At 33.6% G+C, this 21,599-nt stretch overlaps 4 protein-coding genes across 5 annotated transcripts; 2 read left to right on the forward strand and 2 right to left on the reverse strand.

Annotated features, from left to right (window-relative positions):
- Window positions 1-281: 281 nt before the first annotated feature.
- Window positions 282-10,570, forward strand: LOC108849858 (uncharacterized). Its single transcript, XM_018623470.2, has 2 exons — window positions 282-567; window positions 10,185-10,570. Exons 1-2 carry the CDS (start codon window positions 457-459, stop codon window positions 10,410-10,412), a joined length of 339 nt encoding a protein of 112 aa, XP_018478972.1. The 5' UTR covers window positions 282-456; the 3' UTR covers window positions 10,413-10,570.
- A 1,476-nt stretch (window positions 10,571-12,046) lies between these two features.
- On the reverse strand, window positions 12,047-13,466 carry LOC108849796 (uncharacterized). 2 transcript variants are annotated; one of them, XM_018623401.2, is made up of 3 exons: window positions 12,924-13,466; window positions 12,742-12,826; window positions 12,047-12,471 (listed from the first exon to the last, which is right to left on the reverse strand). In XM_018623401.2, exons 1-3 carry the CDS (start codon window positions 13,150-13,152, stop codon window positions 12,456-12,458), a joined length of 330 nt encoding a protein of 109 aa, XP_018478903.1. In that variant the 5' UTR covers window positions 13,153-13,466; the 3' UTR covers window positions 12,047-12,455. The 2 variants fall into 2 exon arrangements, with proteins under 2 accessions (XP_018478903.1, XP_018478901.1); XM_018623399.2 differs by having other exon boundaries at window positions 12,050-12,826; window positions 12,924-13,448.
- A 1,492-nt stretch (window positions 13,467-14,958) lies between these two features.
- On the forward strand, window positions 14,959-15,410 carry LOC108852991 (uncharacterized). The gene has a single exon (XM_018626456.2). It carries the CDS (start codon window positions 14,959-14,961, stop codon window positions 15,163-15,165), a length of 207 nt encoding a protein of 68 aa, XP_018481958.1. The 3' UTR covers window positions 15,166-15,410.
- Window positions 15,411-16,437: 1,027 nt separating this feature from the next.
- Window positions 16,438-19,564, reverse strand: LOC108850186 (uncharacterized). Its single transcript, XM_018623759.2, has 7 exons — window positions 19,275-19,564; window positions 18,900-19,097; window positions 18,671-18,763; window positions 18,280-18,462; window positions 18,090-18,192; window positions 17,566-17,751; window positions 16,438-17,429 (listed from the first exon to the last, which is right to left on the reverse strand). Exons 1-7 carry the CDS (start codon window positions 19,494-19,496, stop codon window positions 16,438-16,440), a joined length of 1,977 nt encoding a protein of 658 aa, XP_018479261.1. The 5' UTR covers window positions 19,497-19,564.
- Window positions 19,565-21,599: the final 2,035 nt, after the last annotated feature.

Here is a 21,599-nt window from a genome sequence, read left to right on the forward strand (position 1 = left end):
AATAGAAAATTAATATCTGTGCGATCAATATCTAATATTAGGTTAATCCTTTAGTTATCCTTAAAAAGTAATTAGGGACTTGTTTTTATATTGTTGTGTGGTCCAATTTGGGTCTGAAACCAATTGTTTTAGAGGGCGACGTAGCTGCAGTAATTGATTTAGTCACATGTCAAGTTGTCAGATTTCGAACACCAAAGATATTATTTCAAAGATTGTTCACATCATACATATCTATAATAATACAACTTTTTCATTTCTTATTAAACACTTCATTAACTTGGAGACGGTACTTTCTTATAAGTTCTCTATTTATTGCCCATATGAGATCTTCTTTTCTTCGTCTTCAACTTCAACTCCCAAAAATCCTTTCTTGATCCTTCTTTTTGTCTTTCTTCAGATTCTTGGAAATAAGCTTCAAAGCATCAAGAAACGGGCGTTGGTGTTGACGATAGCAAAATGCCTTGTCTTTACATTACAACTAACGTCAATTTGGACGGCTTTAACACCGATCCTTTCTACTCGGAAGTGGCGAAAGCCGTTGCTTCCATCGTTGGACGGCCTGATAACGTAAGAAGCTCTTTTTACGTTTGATTCCTCTTTCCTTTAGAATTGGACTTACATATGCAGCTTGTTTAACTTCTCTAGATGCATTTTTGTCTTTTAATGAAACTCCATATTCTTTTTCCATTTTAGAGTTCTTACACAAGTTGATTTTTGTTCAATGTATATAATGTTCTTACAGATCGTATTAATAATGTATCTTTTCTAAATACAGTCATGAATTACTTCCTCTTCTCGAATTAGTATCTCTTGTAAATAGAAAGAGCTTTATTTTGGTTTAGAAATATAAGGTAGTGTGAAAGATATTTAAGGCATCTTTTACAACTTATAGAATTCGGTTGAATATTCCTAAATACTATAAAATTAGGTGACGACCCGCGCCTTGCGCGGAGTGAAATATTTTATAAAGTTATATGTTACATACATATAGGAATGGTTGTTCGGGTTTCATTCGGCTTTGATTCAGATCTATTCGATTTTCAAGTTTTCGGGATCAAAGATTTCATCCATATTCAGTATTTATAAATTTCGATTCAAATTTGGTTTGGATCCTTGAAGATTCGATATGTGTTCGGATAATCCATCCCTTATGTATTGAAGGAGGAACATTTCAAAAATTAGATCCTCAAATTGTTAGTAATTAAAATAAACCCCTATCCTATGTGTCATTCAATTAGGATGTTAATTAATCATACGTGTCATGATTACATTGAAATTGAAAAAGTGAATGGTCTAATTTGATTTATTTATTTTCTTTTCTTAAATAAAACCTAAAAAATTATCATAAATGACTTATATATATATATATATATATGACAATTAATGATTTTAATAATAAATATTTGATAACAAATTATATATCTTCAATCATTTTTGTTTAATTTATATTATTAAAATAAATTAAACAATCAAATTAGATACAAATTTTAAATTTGGATTTTTCGTATATGTTATATATTGAATTTAAAAAATGACAGTAAATGATTAAAAATATTAAAATTGTTATGTTAAAATTAATGAACAATGGTTTGAAATTTTTTTAATAAAAAGATACACATGATTTTAAAATCATATGAATAAAAAATATCATTTAATAATAAAATAAATATATATATAGATTAAAATATATACCATATAATATTACATAAATATTTTGATATTAATACTTTCAATGAATTTTCAAGAACATTTATAAATTATAAACTTATTATATAAGCGCTGATCATAGAACCAAATGATTATGAAGTCTCATTTAATAAATAACTATATAAAATATACTATTCTTAGAAAAATATGTTGGTCCATCTTAACTTATATTACACTTTTTATTAAACTAACTATCGAATTGATGAAATAATGTACAAAAAAACAATCTCGCACTTTCCTTAAGTAAAAGTTACGAAATTACCTAATATGATTAACATATATATGAAAATTAATTATTATGAATAATAAATATTTGATAAATTTTTTTTATCTTAGTTCCTTTTTTATTTATTTTATATTATTAAAGATATTAAACAATCACATTAACTATATAATATAAACATTTAGATTTTTTCTTATATGTTATATTTTAAAATTTTGAAAACGTCTATAAATTATTAGAAATTTGAAGATCCCACTTTGAAAATTTGTGATCAATAGCTTAATTTGTTTTTGTTATAATAATATACAAATGATCATAAAATTGTATTAATATGAACTTTTATTAAATAAATATTCAAATTAAATTAATTTCCTTAAATAAAAGCTACGAATTTACCTAATATGATTAATGTATATATGAAAATTAATGATTATGAATAATAAATATTTGATAACAATTTTTTGTATCTTAGTTCCTTTTTATTTATTTTATATTATCAAAGATATTAAACAATCACATAACTATATAATAAAAACATTTAAATTTTTTCTTATATGTTATATTTTAAATTTTTGAAAACGCCTATAAATTATTAGAAATTTGAAGATCCCACTTTGAAAATTTTGTGATCAATAGCTTAATTAGTTTTGTTATAATAAGATACAAATGATCATAAGATTGTATTAATATGAATTTTTATTTAATAAATATTTGAATTAAATAATATATATATATATATATATATATTTTTTAAAGCAACAAAATTGGCTGCATCAATTTAGTCGTCCAGTTGAAACTTTTCAAAACTATGTGAAAGAATAAAGTTAAAGTAATTCGATTTTGGAAATAATAAGGTGCTGATTCTAAAATCATTAAAATGGTTCTCAATGATGTGAAAGTTAAAAAAAATTGTAGAACTTATTTTTGGAATAAAATCGGCCCATTGAAAACATTACAGTTTTTATAAATATAAACAGTGTGTAAAAAATTTAAGCCCAAATCGATCAAACTCATCATAAATTCAAAAATAGATTTCGGTCCGCAATTACAATTACAAATGTTCAGCCAACATATCCCCTATATATTAAATCACTTGAATCACTTGAACTATAATTAAGTAACAATTTACTACAACTGAGGCTTCTTATTTTCTTAGTATTTTTTGATCTTTTTGTTTTATTTTAACAGTAACTATAAGTTGAAGTAAAGATTATAAATTTGATGGATAACAATTAGTAAAATTCTTTACAACTTTTTTTTATCTTTAAACAAACAAAGTTGTGTTCAATTGAAGACATATTAATTTGATGAACACTAAATATGGAAGAATAATAAAAACTTTCTTTCATGCTTCTGTTTTTATTTTTATTTTTTAAATTTAGAGCTTTGATATTAATTTTAGATTTGATTATTTATTAGATGATAGAAGCATTTTTTGTTTTTTATTATTTTATTTAAATATATAATATTTTTTTAATAAATGACTTTTTGACACCATGACTCCAAATTCGTATAATATATAATATGATCTCAAACTAAATAATTTTATTTTTTTGGTATCAAAACCGAATAAAATGCAAACGACGGTATATAAACCAAATAGAAAAGAAGTAAATATGGATTTAGAAGATTAGTTATACTTTACAAACCGAAATACCGAAAAAACCAAACCAAACCGAAACCAACCCGATATTCGGATTGAACACCCCTAATCCAAATAAAATCGAACTATTATTTCATTCTTCAAAACATAATAAAAATAACAACTTCATCCTGCGCAAGGCGCAGATCTTATCATAATTTAAATTATTTTTAAAAAAATTAAAATTCATTTAATACATTAAATTTCTAAAAATCTATAAACAAAATAAAATTACATATAAACTTGAACAACATATGTCATAATACCTAAACTTAGTATATATATTGGTTCGGTTTGAATATTTGGATAGAGAATAAATAGATATTGTAAGTATTTTTGGTGTTTTATTTTAGCGCACATTTATTTTTGACCATTTGTATATATTTTAAGTATGTTGGACAACTTAAAAGTATCTTATCTATTTTGGATGTTTTAGTATACATTAAATATAAAATAATTAATATATTTAGGTATATAAACATATTTCAGATATTTCGGTTACCCAAAATATTCCAGTTCTTATCGGTTTCGGTTTTCTAAATACCAAAATTTATAACTTGTTTGAATATTTAATCAATTCCGGTTCAGATTTAATATTATCTTTGGTTGGGTTCGGTTTGTTTTTTTTTTATTAAGATTTTTTTCTAGCCCTACATACGTATATGTATTTACATATAAAATGCATTTATTTCATACGAAGTATATATATATATATATATATATACTTCGTATAAAATAAATGCATTTTATATGTAAATTCATTATATTTAATATTAAAATATATATATATATATATATATATAAGATACTGTAAAAAATGTAAAAAGGGTTTAAGACACTGTAATTTATTTCAAAGTATATACCTAAATTTTGTGTACAGTCGGATATAAAATTTAAAATCCGGTATTATATTTAATATTAGTTTATAGACATTTTAAAAAATTCAAAATAACATATAAGAAAAATCTAATTTTTTATTATATGGTTAATGTGATTGTTTAATATCTTTTAATAATATAAAATCAAACAAAAAACTAAAATACAAAAAATGTTATCAAATATTTATTATTCATAACCATTAATTGTCATATATATGTTAATCATATTAGGTAATTCCGTAGCTTTTATTTAAGGAAAGTAAATATTTTTCTCCGTTAAGTTAACTCTCATTTATGTAATTGTTACTCTCATCGATATTATATATATTATATCATATAGTTTTTGTATTATTGATTCTAGGAAGAAATAAAAATCGAATTGGACCTCCTTCTTTTTTTCAATTTCAATGTAATGATGCCACATAGGATTAATTAACATTCTAATTGAATGACACGTAGGATAGGGGTTTTTTTAAATTAATACAAAACTAAGGTTCTAATTTTCGAAATGTTTCTCAAATAATATATAGGGGATGGTACAATAATTTTATTGGGAATTTGGGATGCCAATGATAAAAACATTGTTTACTAGGTTTCACTTAAATTGGCGTCTTGACAAAAATATGGCTATTAAAAAAAGTCAACATCATTGTCTGTTCTATTAGATATTTTAGGGCATCCGCATTAGTGAACCCCTTAATGGGGTTCATAAGATTTTTTTATTAGTTTTTTGGTGGGACCGTGAACAGTGATGAACCTCTATCTATTGTGCATCCGCATTAGTGAACCCGAAAAAGGGTTCTTAGGAATAAATTAATAATATTTTTTTTTTTAAAATTGTGAGGATTCATAAAATAAAATATATATAAAAATTTATAAAAGTTTTGATTCAATACAATGATTATTGATACATAAATATTATTTTTTAAAAATACAAAGATTATTCATCAACATTACCAAACTTTTGCCAAATATTTTCAACTAAATCAGCTTTTAAACGAGCATGTATCTGTGAATCTCGAACCTCATTGCGAATGACACGGCTGATATTACCGATATTAAAACTTGTTGTGCCGTGCACCTGCGAACTTCTGCTTGACTCTCCCGACTCGAACTCAGATGTATCAATTTGACCGTATCTGCTTCGTTCGTTCTCTACTATCATATTGTGCAATATGACACAAGTTCTCATAATCTTTCCTATCTTTTTCTTGTCCCATAGTAGAGCTGGGTTCCTAACTATTGCAAACCTCGATTGCAATACTCCAAAAGCACGTTCAACATCTTTTCTGGTGGATTCTTGATGTTCAGCAAATAGTGATGCTTTAGGACTTTGAGGAAGTGTGATGGATTGGATAAATGCTGCCCAATTCGGATATATTCCGTCAGTAAGATAGTACGCCATACGATAAGTGTGGTTGTTGACCTTGAAATTAACTTTCGGTGCTCGGCCTTCTTCAATGTCTTTGAAAACTGGTGATCGATCAAGAACATTGATATCGTTGAGGGTACCCGGTAATCCAAAAAATGCGTGCCATATCCAAAGATCTTGTGATGCCACAGCCTCTAAGACAATTGTTGGCTTTCCTGAACCACGTGCGTACTGTCCTCTCCAAGCCCTTGGGCAGTTTTTCCACTCCCAATGCATACAATCGATGCTGCCTATCATCCCTGGAAACCCGCGTACCTCTCCAATATCGAGTAATCGTTCAAGGTCCTCCGCTGTAGGTCTTCTTAGAAACTCTTCGCCAAACAATTGTATTATCCCATCTGTGAAATTTTCCAAACATAATCGTGCAGTACTTTCACCAAGGCGGAGATATTCGTCATACATATCTCCCGATTGACCATATGCGAGCATACGTATAGCTGCCGTACACTTTTGAAGTGCAGATAAACCGTACCTTCCGTGACCATTTCTTCGCTGCTGAAAGTATGGAACTTCAGTGCTTAGGCGTTCGACAATGCGAAGGAACAATGGTCTGTTCATTCGAAAACGCCGCCTAAACATTTCTGGTTGGTATGTTGAATTTTCGTTGAAATAGTCGTTCCATAGTTGATTGTGTCCTCTTTCCCGCTCTCTTTCGATATAAGCCCGTCTCTTGGCTTTTTGGTTTACTACTGCGTCGATGTAGTTATCAACTATTTCGTCGACCATTTCTTCTATAGCTTCATCTGCTTCATCACTTGATGCGTAAATGATTTCATCACTTGATGACATTGTTGAAGTGATTTCCTACAATGGCAATTTTATATGAGTATAGAAATTATAAGAAATGTATGGAAAATTTTATAGAATCTTTATATCTTTATAGAATCTTTATATCTTTATAGAATTTTATATCTTTATAGATTTTTATATCTTTATAGAATTTTATATCTTTATAGAATTTTATATATGTATAGAAATTTTATATCTTTGTAGGAATTTTATATCTTTATAGAAATTTTATATACTTTTAGATAGATTTTATATATGTATAGAAATTTTATATCTTTATACAAATTTGATATTTTTATTTATAGAAATGTTATATGCGTATAGTTATATACATATAGTTATAAAGAGATCATTTTTCTTAGAAAAAAAAAGAGAAGTGAGATAGACAAGTTACTATAATGGCAAAGAGATATGCTTGTGTCACTCCTGTGAGAGTTTGTTGCACAAAGAGAGATGAGAGTTTGTTGCAGAAATGAGAGCAATGAGAGTTTATTGCACAAACAGAAATGAAAGACATAGTTATATATAGAGTTTTGGTTCCACCCGTGAGTAGAAAAAATACATGATTGAGAGCCATAGAGGGTACATACACCCGTGAGTACAGAACAGCAAAATAATACAAACCTACACTACTGCCCGTGAGTGTAGAAACAAACAAAATTCTACACCTTCCCGTGATTGAAACAAACAGACCTACACTACTACCCGTGACTCATAATACAAACACACAGAACAAGGATCCACCTCCACACGCATCCACCTCCACACGCATCCACCTCCTGCAACCGCGACCTGCAAAAAATAACACAAGAGATTCAATAAACAACTAAAGATCAACATATTCAAACAAGTTCAGATTCAAACAAGTTCAGAAGAAGAGAATTAAACCATTAAACATGTTATGATTCAAACAAGTATAGAAGCAAGTGTCTCAACTAACCAAATCAGAGCATTTCAGATATGAGTTTTTTTTTAAGAGACACTTCTTCATCAGTAAGTGTCTCAACTTTCCTGCCAAGGAGGCGTTCAAGGAGCTTCTGTTTGTTAATGGTTTTTTTCTCTGCTAGTATGGTTTCTATCTTATCAAAAGCTGCTTCCTTCCCGTTCTTCTTGCGTTTGGCTGCCTTTATACCAGGAGGCCTCACATCTTCCTCCGCACCGACCTCCTCCACAGGGTCTTTCCTTTTCTCCTTCGCACCTTCTTTGGAGAGAACGTTTGATCTCCATTTTTGATCAAACCTCAGTTCCCTCCAACAATGTTCCATGGTGAACTTGACTTTATAGTCATTCAAGAAGATGTCATGGGCCGCCTTCATGACATCATTCTCATTAGTGCCACTCGCTTGCTCCCTCAACGCGGTTTCATGGCTTCCAACAAACCTGTTAACCTGCTCATTCACTCTTCCCCACCTCTGCTTACATTGACCCCACGGTCTATGAACGGAGCCAACGAGCTGAGGGCTAGCATTGAAGTACTCTTCAATTCTCTTCCAAAACGCCCCTGCCTTCTGGTCAGTACTGACAATGGGATCCTTGCTTGTGTTCAACCAAGCACTGATCAGCACCACGTCTTCCTTCGTTGTCCACTTGCGCCTTTCCACCGGTTTAGGAACCTCAGAACACCCGGTGTATGGAACTTCACTGCTATGGGAAGCTATTAGGGAAAAAGGATCCATTTTTGGTTGTGTTTTCAAGGTTGGTATCGGATGTGGTTTGTGTGTTTCAGATGTGGTTTGTGTGTGTTTTAAGATGAGGTTTGCCTATGTTTTTAAACTAGTTTTGCCTTTCAAAGGACAAAAAAATTAAACATGCTCTAACTACCAACAATTAAATTTTGTTAACTACACTACAACTAGCGAGCGAGAGATAGCATTCATTCTACACATCAAATCTGTTTTAAAGAATCCAGCATTCATTACGCAACTAACCAAAACAAAGTTAATGAAAAAAATTCAAGACAATTGTACTACGACTTGAGCTACAATTACACTACAACTACAATTAACCTACTTCAGTTCAGTTCCACTTATACTATACCTAGTTCAAGTCTACTTAATTACACTACAACTACAATTATGTTCTAGTTCAAGTTCAGTGTTACCTTTTCTTTTTAGTCGAAGCAGACCTTCTCCAACTGCGACACCTGCACAGTGAGGTTATAAACCTCAGCGTTGAGGTGATCAACAACCCCCGTGAGGCTTTTAACCTCTGCCTGGACATGTAAACAAAGAGAGACAATGTGTTAGTGAAGTAATAAAATCAAAACAAAAATATTACAGAGAACATAAAATATAAAGAAAAATAAGACAAACAAACAGCGACTATACTATACCTCCAGTCCCTCTATCTGTTGTTTGAGCTCCGGCACGCACTTGATCAGCTGCTCAGCCTCCTCCACACGCTTAGTCAAGATTTCGAGTTGCTCCTGGACACCAATCACCCAAGGCTGACGATAATGTAACCCATCACCCTTGTTGACAACAAAAACAAAAAAAGCTTATGAGAAACAATTACTATAACAGAAAAAAAAACAAAGACATATATGCTAGAAGAACTCTTACCTCGTAGTGAATGCACGTGAAGAACCGCTTCCCAGGGAGAGTGTCGTACTGGTCCTTCCCCCTCACCTCGTTAATTATCCTCCCACCACAGGGACACCTCGTCGGAATCCCATACTCCGAATCAGCCACGTATCCCACCATATCCATGTACTTCTGTTGCCTCTTTGCCTCACTTCTATCTTCACCGGGATCCATCTGTACGAGAAAGAGAACAAGATGAGGTAAGAAAGAAACCACAACTCGATTAAGAAAGAAAACACAAAAAGCATGACAATTTCAAACCGAAAATCGAAACTCACAAATCGATTTCGAACCCTAACTCGAAACCCCCAAAATCGATTTTGAATCATCGAGCCCTAATCGTTTAAATGAAAGGCTAATCGGTTAAATCAAACGGTGAAACTCCTCGAAACTAACCTGAGATCGTCGATGAAATACTCCGGCGTCGATTAGACCGTCAAAAGCTCCGGGAATCGGTGTCGCTTTAGAAATCGCCTCCGAGACCGACAAACCCAACTTTTCGAAAAGAAACGAGAAAATGAGAGAGATCTCTCGAAACCCTATTTTCCAACGCGTTTACGCGATACCGCGTGGCCAATGGAGGAGAGACACGTGCCTTGAACCCGTATCATACGGGTTCACTGGGAAGGATCGGTTCACCGATTTAAACCCGATTTTTCATTTATTTTTAACGTTTGGGCCTTAGAACTCGAGCCCACGAACTCGTCTAAATCCCTCAATGCACATGCCCTTATATGTAAAATAATTGAGATGTCCTATTGGAATTATGATTAGATCTTTCTTATAGCCCTATAATGTGCCTATTGAAACCCAAAGAATAATATCATGACCAAGAATTGTTTCCTCTAAAATATTTATTCTATGTGTTGAGAAGGTAATATTAGAAATCTTCCAAATTCTATTTTATTAAACAAAAATATGTTTATTGCAGTTGGTGATGGTGGTGTTGAAGGGGTCAATAGACATAGTGTTCGGTGGAAACAAAGAAGCAGCTGCGTATGCAGAAATTGTGTCGATGGGAGGCATCACCAAGCAGGTTAAGAGACAACTTATCGCAACCGTTGGTTCTATTCTTCACACTCATTTCTCTATTCATCCCACTCGTTTTATCTTTAAAGTTTTTGATATTAATTCTTTGCCTCTTCCTTCTAAACTATAGTTTTATGATCTGTCTACTATTGTTCATCAACCATAAAATCTTCAACATATACTTTTTTCGAGTTAACGAACAACACATGCACTGTACCATTAATTGTATGTTTACAGGCTTTATTATATTATCATATCATCATCCAATATAAGATCTTGACCATATAATCTTAATCCAAGAGCCGTTTAATGGACTCGGTCATACTTTCATTTTTCTTTTCATCACAGTCACAAATCTCTTCTTTTAGTATCACTGTATGTTTAGAAGCTTTAATAAACTATTTTATCATAATTCAATAAGATCTTGACCATATAATCTAAATCCTAGAGACGTATACTGAGTCATTGGACTCGGTCATAATTTCATTTACTTCTCACTAACATTTTTTTATTAAAGAAGTAGTCTCCTTCTTGAAGATTAGGAACAAAAAAAAGCTTTGATGTCTTTGAGTTTCCCATTTATAATCGTTGTCTTCAGATATGAACCGAAAACAAATGAATGAAACTAGAAAAGAAAAACATTTCTAGAAATTAATAATATTTCACTAGTTTCAATTATCCTTGGTTATTATCGTGACCAACCATTGGTATGCACGTTCTTGATTTGGACCACAATATAATGGTATATACATTGACATCAAAGAGGGATTCAAAGAATTGCAAGATGAAATTTCAAAATGTAACTAAGAGCATTTCAAGAATAAAATAACTCAATTTAGAAAGTCAACAGATACAAATACAAGTATACAACATGAAGAAAACTAGTTAGAAATAACGAGGAAAATTACATGACGGGACCCAATTCAAACTATATTGCGTACAAGCTACTAGAAAACTAAATACATTGGATGCGCCTCATATATTTTGGAATATAAAGCAAATGAAAATGTGATTGATTGGTTACAGGCCATTAGCAAGGCTACAAGCTATTGGAATAATAATTAAATTACTTTTCCCTATTTGAGATAATGAAAAAGGAGCACCCACTACGACACTACCTTAGTGTCTAGTGAGAGCAAATCATAAACAAAACTCTAGTTGTTTTTTAAATGAATATTAATATTTTTATATAATTTAATTATGTCATTAATTTTTAAATTATAAAGATACCAAAATCAATAAGATGACAAGTGTGCACAGAGTTCCTGAAGAAATTTTAAAATTTTCTTCTTTGAAAATCGGTTTTATTATTTCTTCTTATATTTTATAATAGTTAAATAAAATAATTTGAGATACCTTTTTGTCAACAACGTTATAGACAATAATTATAGTGATGAGTTGACAGAAATATATAGAAAAATATTAAATAATATCATATAGTATAGTATTTTAAAACAATCATAAATACTAAATGTCCAATCGAAAATAACCGACATCATATATATGACATATTATTTGAATAATTGAAGTAAGATATTTTGTTATGTTACTAATAATATGTGTGGATGCAGTTGCAGCCAAAAATGATAAAGATATTTGGTTTATATGTTAAAGAGAAAATTTAGTTATGGTTTTATTGACCAAGGCACTTTATCACTTCACTACGGCTTCAAGCGATCGCGTAAAGAATAATACGCTCTCTCACTTTCGCCAGTATTCAATTATTCAACAAAAAAGATCAATTATTCAACAAAAAAGATTGTAGATTTGGTTTCGTTTTTTTTTTTTTGTCAAAGATTTCATTCATTCATTCATATCTCAAAATAGAGTAATAGACAAACATTGTTTGAAGAACACACCCATAGCAATTGCAACAGCCAAACATAATGCTGTGCACTGATAAAAGTTAAATGATAGGGGACCGAAGAGAGTGGCAAGGTGACAACCTGCGATCTCGTTCGAATCCATCCCTGGATGCAGGGCAGAGAAGAGGACAATGGAATCCAAACTTACTTGAAACTTTGAAAATCCAGCAGATGATGCTGAAGGAAGGGTCACCTGCAACTTTAAAGTTTCGGCTGCAAGGGTTGAGACCACATATAATATCCTAGCTGAGCTTTGAGAGTTATGGGCTTCATCAAGACCATGGATACACCATCCAAAACCTCCATTTTTAGAAGCAACAGTCCCTGAAACCATAGAAAACAAAACCAACCAGACAAAGGTTCTAATACCAAACCCATACGGAGGTACTAAAACGGGATAACACAGTGTAACATCCTCATGTAGAGGTAAAGACAGATCGCTTGCAACATCCTCAAATTGAGGTAAAGGAAGATTCAAAGGGAGGGTAACATCCTCATTCAGAGGTAAAAGATTCATCTCGAAACAATTAACACCTAAATCAAGCCAAGGCTCATCCAGGTAAGACTTGTTCCAAGAAGAAACAGAGACAATACCTATTGAAAGCTTGACTAAGAGAGAAAGGAGGTTTCTGTAACGATAAACTGTGGCTCGAGCTGAAAAGAGAAACTGTGCTGAAATCTGCACCAAGCAGTAGAAACACACATTCTGAATGACACGAAAACAGTCATGGTTACAACAATGGTCGATGCAAAGAAACTCAGAGGAGAAGCTGCACCAACAGGAACCGGAGAGCTGCAACGAGGGAGGAAGGCGACGGGATTGACGGAGGATTCGAGGGTTTGAAGAGGAGGAGCGAGGAAAAAGGGAACGTCTGGGGGTTCTGGAGGTTTTGGAGGGACGGTGAGGGTGAGAGCTTTAAACGGACGAGACTTACACAGCGACCACTGCGGTGGATCTGGAGGAGATCTGAACCGTGACGGAAAATAAGTCACCATCAGGGCCATGGAGAGGGAGCAGAGCTGCTTCAGCGGGAAGAGGAAAGAACGGCGGCGTTGGAGCGGAGGGGATTCATCTGAGCGGTGCACCTTGGGAAGCGGGCCAGAGAAGAATTCTCTAGGGCGAACTTGCAACTGAGCAATTTAGATTTGGTTTCGTTTATACGAGTTATATTGCACGTGTAGATTCAGTAGGAACATGTTCGGACACAAACCGAAGTGTGTTTATCTGCAAAAAAATTGACCTAATCACGTTTAAATCTTTGTTTACCAAAACGACTCCCTACATCTTCTCTCGGTTGTTCTCAACTTCACGCCGCCACATATATTGCTTCCCGTAACCATTATCCCCTGTGGCCCTTCACTTTCCAGCACAATCACAAATTGTACCATATGATTCAGCTCTTCATCGCACTTATTCATCAAGATTAGGCTGCCATGCTTAAGTTTGGTTTGAGATTTAACATCTTGCCGTCTGGCCATATATCTCAGCAAACTACAGAAACAAAAGGTTTTCAATCGAACAAGCACTTAACTATTGGGAGAAGGATGTTCAAATGGATTGTCTGGAGCAGGCTCAAGAGAATGCTTTCTGTATGTATACTAAAAGGCAAACACTTCTCCGTGCTAGATAATGCAGGGAATAACATAAACTACTGGCAGTGGACACACTAAAGTACAGTGAATGGCGATGGGAGGACAAAACTGATGGGATTGTCATAGGTAGGTATAGAGGAAACCGACCACCAGGTTTTCTACCGATCGATACTAGTGGCATTATTATTCTCTAAACCATGTCCCTGTCTTCTATCCATGTTGGAGCCTCGAAAATTATCGAGTGCATGCCTCTCATGTTCCAGATGATCGATCGTTCTTATCAAGATCGCGCTTCTGCACGGTTTCCTTTCCTGTTCTTCACCATCACAACTGCTCTTACTTAAAAGGTTTATCTCTCTTTCTCTTTCCTTCTCTTTTGACTCATACACCCGTCTCTTCGATGATTTTCTCCTTGACAGCCAGTAACAGTTCGCTGCATTTCTCTGCCTCAGTTTTCTCATCTCTTAGCTTTCTCCGTTCTTCCAGTATTCTTACATCTTCTCTTCGTTTTCTCTCCTTTCCTCTGAAAGCTCCTTCTCCAGCCTAGCATGTCTTTTCTTCTCTGCTTTTCTACGTTCCCGGTATCACCCTGTTTTAGCCAGTAAACGTCTCTGCTCAGGGTCAAGACATGGATCACCAACTGAGATAAACCTTAAAATCTTTTTCTAAGATCCCACCCATTTATCCCAGTTAATCAACATAATTTATTACTAGATATTTCAATTCGGATAATAGCATATGGACAACACTATATGATAATCGGTAAAACACTATATAATATGTTCTAATCAAGTTAGCATATTAGAATTTAGTTATATGCATAGCATGGTATTTATTTTTAACTATATAGTATTCTTCCTCGAATTTAAAGGATATTTTGTAAATATAGTAACATATTGCTACTGAATCACTCAAGTAAATGAGATGATATTTATTTAGCATTTTATTTGGAGCTGCTTTTATTTTCAGAGTCTTTATAGATTGCTTGGACTTATTATTGACCAAGCAATATATATAGAGTTGCATGATTAATCAAATAGTCTGTTTTCTATATGCTGGAGTCCTGCATGATATTAATCATGTAGTTTTTTTCTAGAAAATGTACAACAACTGAAACAGCATTTAACAAACACAATGCCCAGAAGAGAACATATTAATATGTTCAAGTACAATAAACATCAATTACAAACTTAGAATGATTGAAAAAACCAGAAGAAAATGAAAAAAAGTGAAAGCAAAAGAAAGGATCCGAGGCCAAAGTTGTCTGAGTCAGTGGAAGTCGCAGAGGAAGGTGATGGTATAATGAGAAGGGAAGGGATCCATGGAGATATCCAAGAAGAAGAGAAGACATGGAGAAGGAGGAGGAGAAGTAAGAGAAGGATTCCTACGATGAATGTTCCGGTTTGTAAGATTGGTACTATATAATCCTCTAATAGCAAGATAAGGTATGAGCCGCAGAGGAACCATCCGAAGATTACGACGAGCACAAGTGGAACTACTGGCGACGGCCCTTTGCTCTCCATGTTCTATCTATCGACCTTTAGCCCTTGGCTTAAGGATCTCTACATGCATTTCATTACTTTTATATTCGTACGTGACAAAGTCAAGTTCATCTTTGATGAATTTTTTTTTAATATACATGATTTGTTTGGATGCATGAGGTTAGATAACCTAATTACCGCAAATTTATTTTTAATATTCCATTATCTTTTGTTCTTATGTATGATCAACTCTTATTAGTTATTACTTTATATAGATTTAAGTATATCATTTTCTTTTTATGAGTATACCAATCTTGTTTTTTTTTTTGGAGAAACCAATCTAGTTTAACTTCACTATAAATTGCAATTCAAAACTCACAGTTTACTACAACTTTTAAATGCTTTTTCTACATTATTTGTAAAAGTTGATTAAATTCATTCAAAAGTTGATAACAAAATAACTTAAAATTCATTCATATGTTTTGCAAAATTGCTAATCACATTATCTAATAACCATTTCCTTGTCGCTACTTTTACATTCTCCTTTCTTGAATCGTTCAACTGCCTCTACGTTTGATACGAGAAGATAAACAACCATCTTTGTCTAGGAGTCCGACAATTTTTTATAATTCTTCTGATTATTAAATTATCACTCTATAATTTGTTTAAATGAATCGAATTTTGTTTCGGACACAGGAAAAAAAAACCCAAGAATCAAATCTGTTTATCTTACTGGAAGGAGAAGACATTCACATTTGACATTGAGGCTTGAAGTTTACCCAACAAAAAAAACATTCTATAATATACTCGCAAACCTCTCAAAGTATAAAAACACAAAGCTCTTCAAAAGTTTTATCCAGAGTTTGAGATTTTGATAATGAAGTTACATAGATTAAAAAAATAATGGGAAACAATAAACATAACCCAAAACAAATCAGTTCCATCTTTTTTGTTCTCTTTTCTGGGATACAAATAACTTAATTAAGGAAACAAAACAAACAAGTTAGAAAGCTATACCAGTTCCTATAACGGTCTAACGAGCAAGCTTTTTTTTTGTGATCAGATCAGAGCTACAAAGGAGGGAACTCCTGATCATCCGTCAAATTGTATGATTGCCTACATGTTACCACCCTACACGCACATACCACAACGAATGAAATAGTCACAAGTGAATCGGATTTGATGATCAAAAAAAAAAAAATAGTTGAGTGACGTTCTAATGGTCAGAGAATATGCTGTACCGATCTTCCTGCATGGAGGAGGGTATAGATGTTATGACATCACTTTTCTTTCTTCCCTTAGCTGGTAGAGGCTCATGTGGATGATTTATAGACCCATTGGTACCAGAGTAGCTTCCAAGTATGCCAGCTTGACTCATATCACAACAACCATTTGTTTGGTTGGGTTGATGATGGCGACGGCGGTTGTTACGACGTGATCTTCTTCGGGAGGAGGGTGTAGGCAATTCCTCGGCGACCACATTGGGGAAGCATGTCCCAGTTCCTTGAGGCTTAGGCAATTCCTCGGCGACCACATTGACATTGGGGAAGTATGTCCCAGTTCCTTGAGGCTCAGGCAATTCCTCGGCGACCACATTGGGGAAGTATGTCCCAGTTCCTTGAGGCTTAGGCAATTCCTGGAGACCAGCATTAGTGTTTGGAATCATCTGAGGGTTCACAAGAAAGACAAGAGTTCCATCGGGGTTTACTAGACCCAGAGGGGCATTCGGGATGAATAGTGGCAGTGCATGTGGAAACACTTCCCATGAATTGTCCTGAGTCAATAGTGGACCGTTTTGGACATAACCAAGCCACCAGCGTCCATATACTAAACTGTAAAGCTGGCTGACACTATCCCCTGTGAGATCACACAGAAAATTTGGAGTGCCAAGACATGAATTCTCTTGCAGTTTCTCCACCCCGGTTCCATTTAATACTTTACCATTTTCGAACCGAGGGAGAGAAGAATGATGCTTACCATTCAAAGGAGAGACACTTTCCTTATCAAGCATTTGACCTTCTTGGACATGGTTGGCAGCTGAGGCAGATGGAACAGCATCAGGCCTCTGGCCACTCCTATGCTTGCGTAGCATGTTCGAGAAGAACTTGGGAAGCTCAAGACTTATGTCTTCCTCCTCAGACTGCAAAATGATTTTCCCAAGCTTCCGAGCACCAAATGTGAATGCAGCTCGTATGCGATTGAAGTTAGCTGTGGAAAAGAGAAAACAATACCCATGAGCTTTTATAGTTTTACCAAAACAGATAAACTCCACGGACAAAGCCATTGCTATCATTAGAACAAGAAAAATACTGCCATTGTTTAAGAAAAGAAAAGGAGTCCCGACCTTTGTTCACGCTGCGACCAAGATTGTTATTTTCTTTAAGCGGGTCAACTATGTTCAGATACTTTGATTGAAACGCACGTGCATTTGTCTCAGAATCTCGTGAAGGTAGACAGTAAATCTCCAGACAGTTATTGAGGAACTCACTTGTCAGCAGTAGATCTTGCCCTCCATTTTCCGGAGTCTCAACTACATAAATCAAAGGAATGCAGACACTGAGATCACAAAAGAGGTAGTATATATGCAAGTGAAGCGGTTGAACATGGCTCCAATTCTAAAAGAAGTTAAAAACAAAAAAAAAGTATATGTATAAATTAGGTGCCAAAAACTTGAAATTTTTAATTATACTTTTAAATTTTTCACAAAAATTAAACACATCTATAGATGGAGCTATTAACTTTTAAAATTATACCATTAATTCTTTTAAATATACTGTTAATATCTTTTAAAGAGAGTATAAAAATAATTTGAGAAGCCACTGAAAAAAAAAGCATCTCAAATTTACATAAAATTCAGGACATGCTTACCAACAATTTCTGGTAGGGAGGAACGGCAGACAGGACCACTCAAGCTAATGCAATAGTTATCCCAGTCAAACTTGCTGAAGTAGTCCAAGAATTTGTATAAAACCTACGGAAAACAGAAGCTCAGTAAATCAAATTAATATGAGACTAAACCATGATTTGTCGCTGAAGATTAGCTGAACAACACTCTTACTGCTAGTGGACCATCCAACGATGAGTGGAAGAGTTGGAGAATATATAAGACCAACGTCTCCAGAGCATATGTGGATATCAATCCATGAACAGCCCCGAGAATATGGCTCTCGTAGTAGCACCAAGCTTTGACGAGTATGATGCTTCTCTTGAATAGATGGTCCTTTCCAATAAGGTGATCCACCTGCGTAAATCAAACCGTCAACATCAATCTTAGTCTTGTACAATAGCATCCTTCAGAAATTATTAATAAGAAAACATTATCCTAGCCAAATGCCTTTCAAACATGTTACTGCATGTTTGTAATATTCAAGAAAATCTATTAAGTTAAAAAAGAAAACTCCTCATGAAGTATGATCACTACATAATCATACTGGAAGAGGACATATTACCTTCTCGAGAAAGCAGAGAGTAGAAATCCCACCGAGCTTATTAAAAGAGATATCAACCACAAGGTTCTCCACCAGACATGTCACAAGCTTAACCTGTGGCAAGGAGATAACAAAAAAGAAAAAAAAAACACATGATCAGCATGCATAAACACCCACATACATACATGCAAATACTCAACGGCAAGAGTTTTCAAAGTATAAAATAACATAAGCGATTACATAAACAAACCTCAGCAAGTATCAGCTTAACATCCTTAATTATAAACTGGGCATCCACATTCTGTTTCTCACTCTCAAGCAGAGAGAAAACTTTGTGGGCCAGTTCATCATCGTTCCAGGGCCCACCAAAAGCCCCACCAAAAGCTGTGAGATCAATATCTCCATCAGGAAGATACGTTTTCAATGGGACCGATCCAAAAGAATGTACCTGACAATACACAGCCATCAAACATAAGAATAACAAGACAGAGCATAACATGAAAACTACACTCTGATTAAACATAGACGATTTCACGCACGTAACTTCTAGATGTTAATGCAAACATAAGCCAATGTAATAAGAACATTAAACAGAGAATGTTTTTTTTTTATCAAAGGAATGAACCTCGCATCCTAATGTCATTTTGATTAGTCTTTGCATATAATCAATCACATTTCTTCTTCGATCCTCGGATACAAGTGTTGGATGAACTAGCTCTATAATCTCGCGAGTGACGTCCTCCACTCTGTTCCAGAACTCCGACGGAGACAGAGTCGGCGGAAGCCGTGAAAATGAGGACGAACTCTTTTCCATTACAGAACAGTCATCGATATCCGCAGCAGCCATGGAAGAGGACAGTAAATCGATTTATACGAGAGCACCCGAAATTGAATTCGGCGATGGCCAAAACAAACAAACGATATCAGGGCAAAAAGGAAGAAGGAAGTGTGTTGGTTTCGAAGTGATTAATGTTCAAAGGTTCGGTTCTGTACTTCTGTGTAATTGATGTTCTTTCTCTCTCTCTCTTTTTTTAATTGGCTGCAATCAATAAAGATTCTTCTGATTGACGATAAGCTTTCTTATTCTTAACGATGCAGTATTTGGAAAGGGAGACCAGCATTAACTAGACTTGGATTCTAGACACCATTTTGGAGTTTGGTTTGTGATTCGTCAGTTATACATTATTGTCTTTTTTTGATGTGTTCTGAGTTGGTCAATTGTTAAGAGATTCGATGTTTGTTTTTTTTCTATTGGTGTGAGGGGAGTCAAACTTAGAGTCAGAATTATGATTTCTTTTGGGTCTTTTGAATGATTGCTTATACTTTGTGAAGGGATTAATTTCCTTTTTCTTTTGGTAGATAACTAACCTATTAAATTAAATTTGGCTACTATAACAGTTTTTTCAAATAACCATTATTGTTAGTTATTACTTTGTATTGTACCTGCGTCTTTTATTGAAAAAGCCGGCATAAATATTTTTAAAAAAATAAAATTTAAGATCGATCTTTTGCCAAATAATCGTTATTGTTAGTTAATACATTATAATGTATCCATATTTTTATTGAAGAAGTGAATATATACATTTAATCTTTACAAAAAAAAAATCTTTGGATCGTTGTTTTGAGATAACTGTTATTGTTAATTATTACTTTGTATTGTATCCGTCTCTTTTGTTGAAAAAGTCGGTATAAATACCTTTGAAGAAAACTAAAAATTAAGTACAATTTTAGGATCGATCTTTTTCCAAATAATCATTATTGTTAGTTAATACATTATAATGAATGGAGAAGTGAGTATACACATTTAATCTTCACAAACAAAAAAATCTTTGGATCGTTGTTTTCAGATAACCGTTATTATTAGTTAATAAATTATAGTGTATCCAAGTTTTTATCGAAGAAGTCGGTATGCACATTTAATCTTCACGAATAAACTAAAATCTTTCAAGTCATCATTTTCAAATAACCGTTTTTGTTAGTTAATATTTTATATTGTATATGCGTTTTTACCGAAAAGTTGGTACAAACATTTAATCTTCAGAAAACTAAAAGTAGACTAAAATCCTAAATTCGATCTCTACTATTGCATAAAAATATATGTGTCAATTTCTGGATCCTTGATCATTTTTTTAAAAAGTATGCACAACTTATCTCGAATCAAATCAAAAGTACTCCATGTTTTTCAAAATAGAAATACTGAGTGCAAATACTCAAATTTAAAAGGGTTAATGCAACATCTACCAGCACCGAATATATGGTATCCTATGTTATTTTTTAAGACACAGTCTTAATCCACCAATTGGCTCATATCAATCTACGAAGCACCAATATGGCTTATCAGGATTAGGGAGGCACATGAGGTTTTCCATGATGGAGCTTTGATGCAATATTTTCCACCTTTTCCTTGCATATCTTTTAGTTAATGGTTTGCCACATTTTCGTTTATTAAAGATTATTAGTTGAAAAAAATATACATGTAAAAATTTAGCCCATTAACTATTAACTTTTGGAAAAAAAGTCAAAATATATACACAAAGAATTGAAGATATGACTTTTGGTTCTTAATAGTGATCAATGGAATGAGTAGAAATAGTGGATTTCTTATCATTCTTGGTAATTTACACGTTATGGTGGAAGGACGACGATGCGCGTTATGGTGGGGGTTGCGTGATCGAGAATGAGGATGACGATGCGCGTTATGGTGGGGGTTGCGTGATCGAGAATGAGGATAGGAGTACAATGTTCGGTTCATTTGCTAGTAACCGTGTTTTGTCTCTCCTACATGCAGAGTTCTCTACTCTGTTGTGGGCTATGAAGTCCTTACTAATTCTCGGTCACGCCTCGATGGCTTTTGAATCGGATTGTCAATAACTGGTTAGGCTTATTGAGGAAGAAGAAGAATGGCCAAGTCTTATGGCTGAGTTTGATGAGTTCTTTGAGCTCCGTTCTA

Source organism: Raphanus sativus, chromosome 4, assembly GCF_000801105.2.
Source record: "Raphanus sativus cultivar WK10039 chromosome 4, ASM80110v3, whole genome shotgun sequence".
Taxonomy (NCBI): domain Eukaryota; kingdom Viridiplantae; phylum Streptophyta; class Magnoliopsida; order Brassicales; family Brassicaceae; genus Raphanus; species Raphanus sativus.

What these genes read in the sequence shown, in the direction of transcription:
- LOC108849858 (XM_018623470.2), top strand. Translation starts at nt 457, where the DNA reads ATGCCTTGTCTTTACATTACAACTAACGTCAATTTGGACGGCTTTAAC. An exon ending in TCGTTGGACGGCCTGATAAC is followed by an intron (nt 568 to 10,184) that starts GTAAGAAGCTCT and finishes TGTTTATTGCAG; the next exon opens with TTGGTGATGGTGGTGTTGAA.
- LOC108849796 (XM_018623399.2), bottom strand. Translation starts at nt 13,152, where the DNA reads ATGGCCCTGATGGTGACTTATTTTCCGTCACGGTTCAGATCTCCTCCA. An exon ending in CAGCTCTCCGGTTCCTGTTG is followed by an intron (nt 12,827 to 12,923) that starts GTGCAGCTTCTC and finishes TGCTTGGTGCAG; the next exon opens with ATTTCAGCACAGTTTCTCTT.
- LOC108852991 (XM_018626456.2), top strand. Translation starts at nt 14,959, where the DNA reads ATGAAAAAAAGTGAAAGCAAAAGAAAGGATCCGAGGCCAAAGTTGTCT.
- LOC108850186 (XM_018623759.2), bottom strand. Translation starts at nt 19,496, where the DNA reads ATGGCTGCTGCGGATATCGATGACTGTTCTGTAATGGAAAAGAGTTCG. An exon ending in CTCCCTACCAGAAATTGTTG is followed by an intron (nt 17,752 to 18,089) that starts GTAAGCATGTCC and finishes TGATTTATGTAG; the next exon opens with TTGAGACTCCGGAAAATGGA. An exon ending in TGGTCGCAGCGTGAACAAAG is followed by an intron (nt 17,430 to 17,565) that starts GTCGGGACTCCT and finishes TCTTTTCCACAG; the next exon opens with CTAACTTCAATCGCATACGA.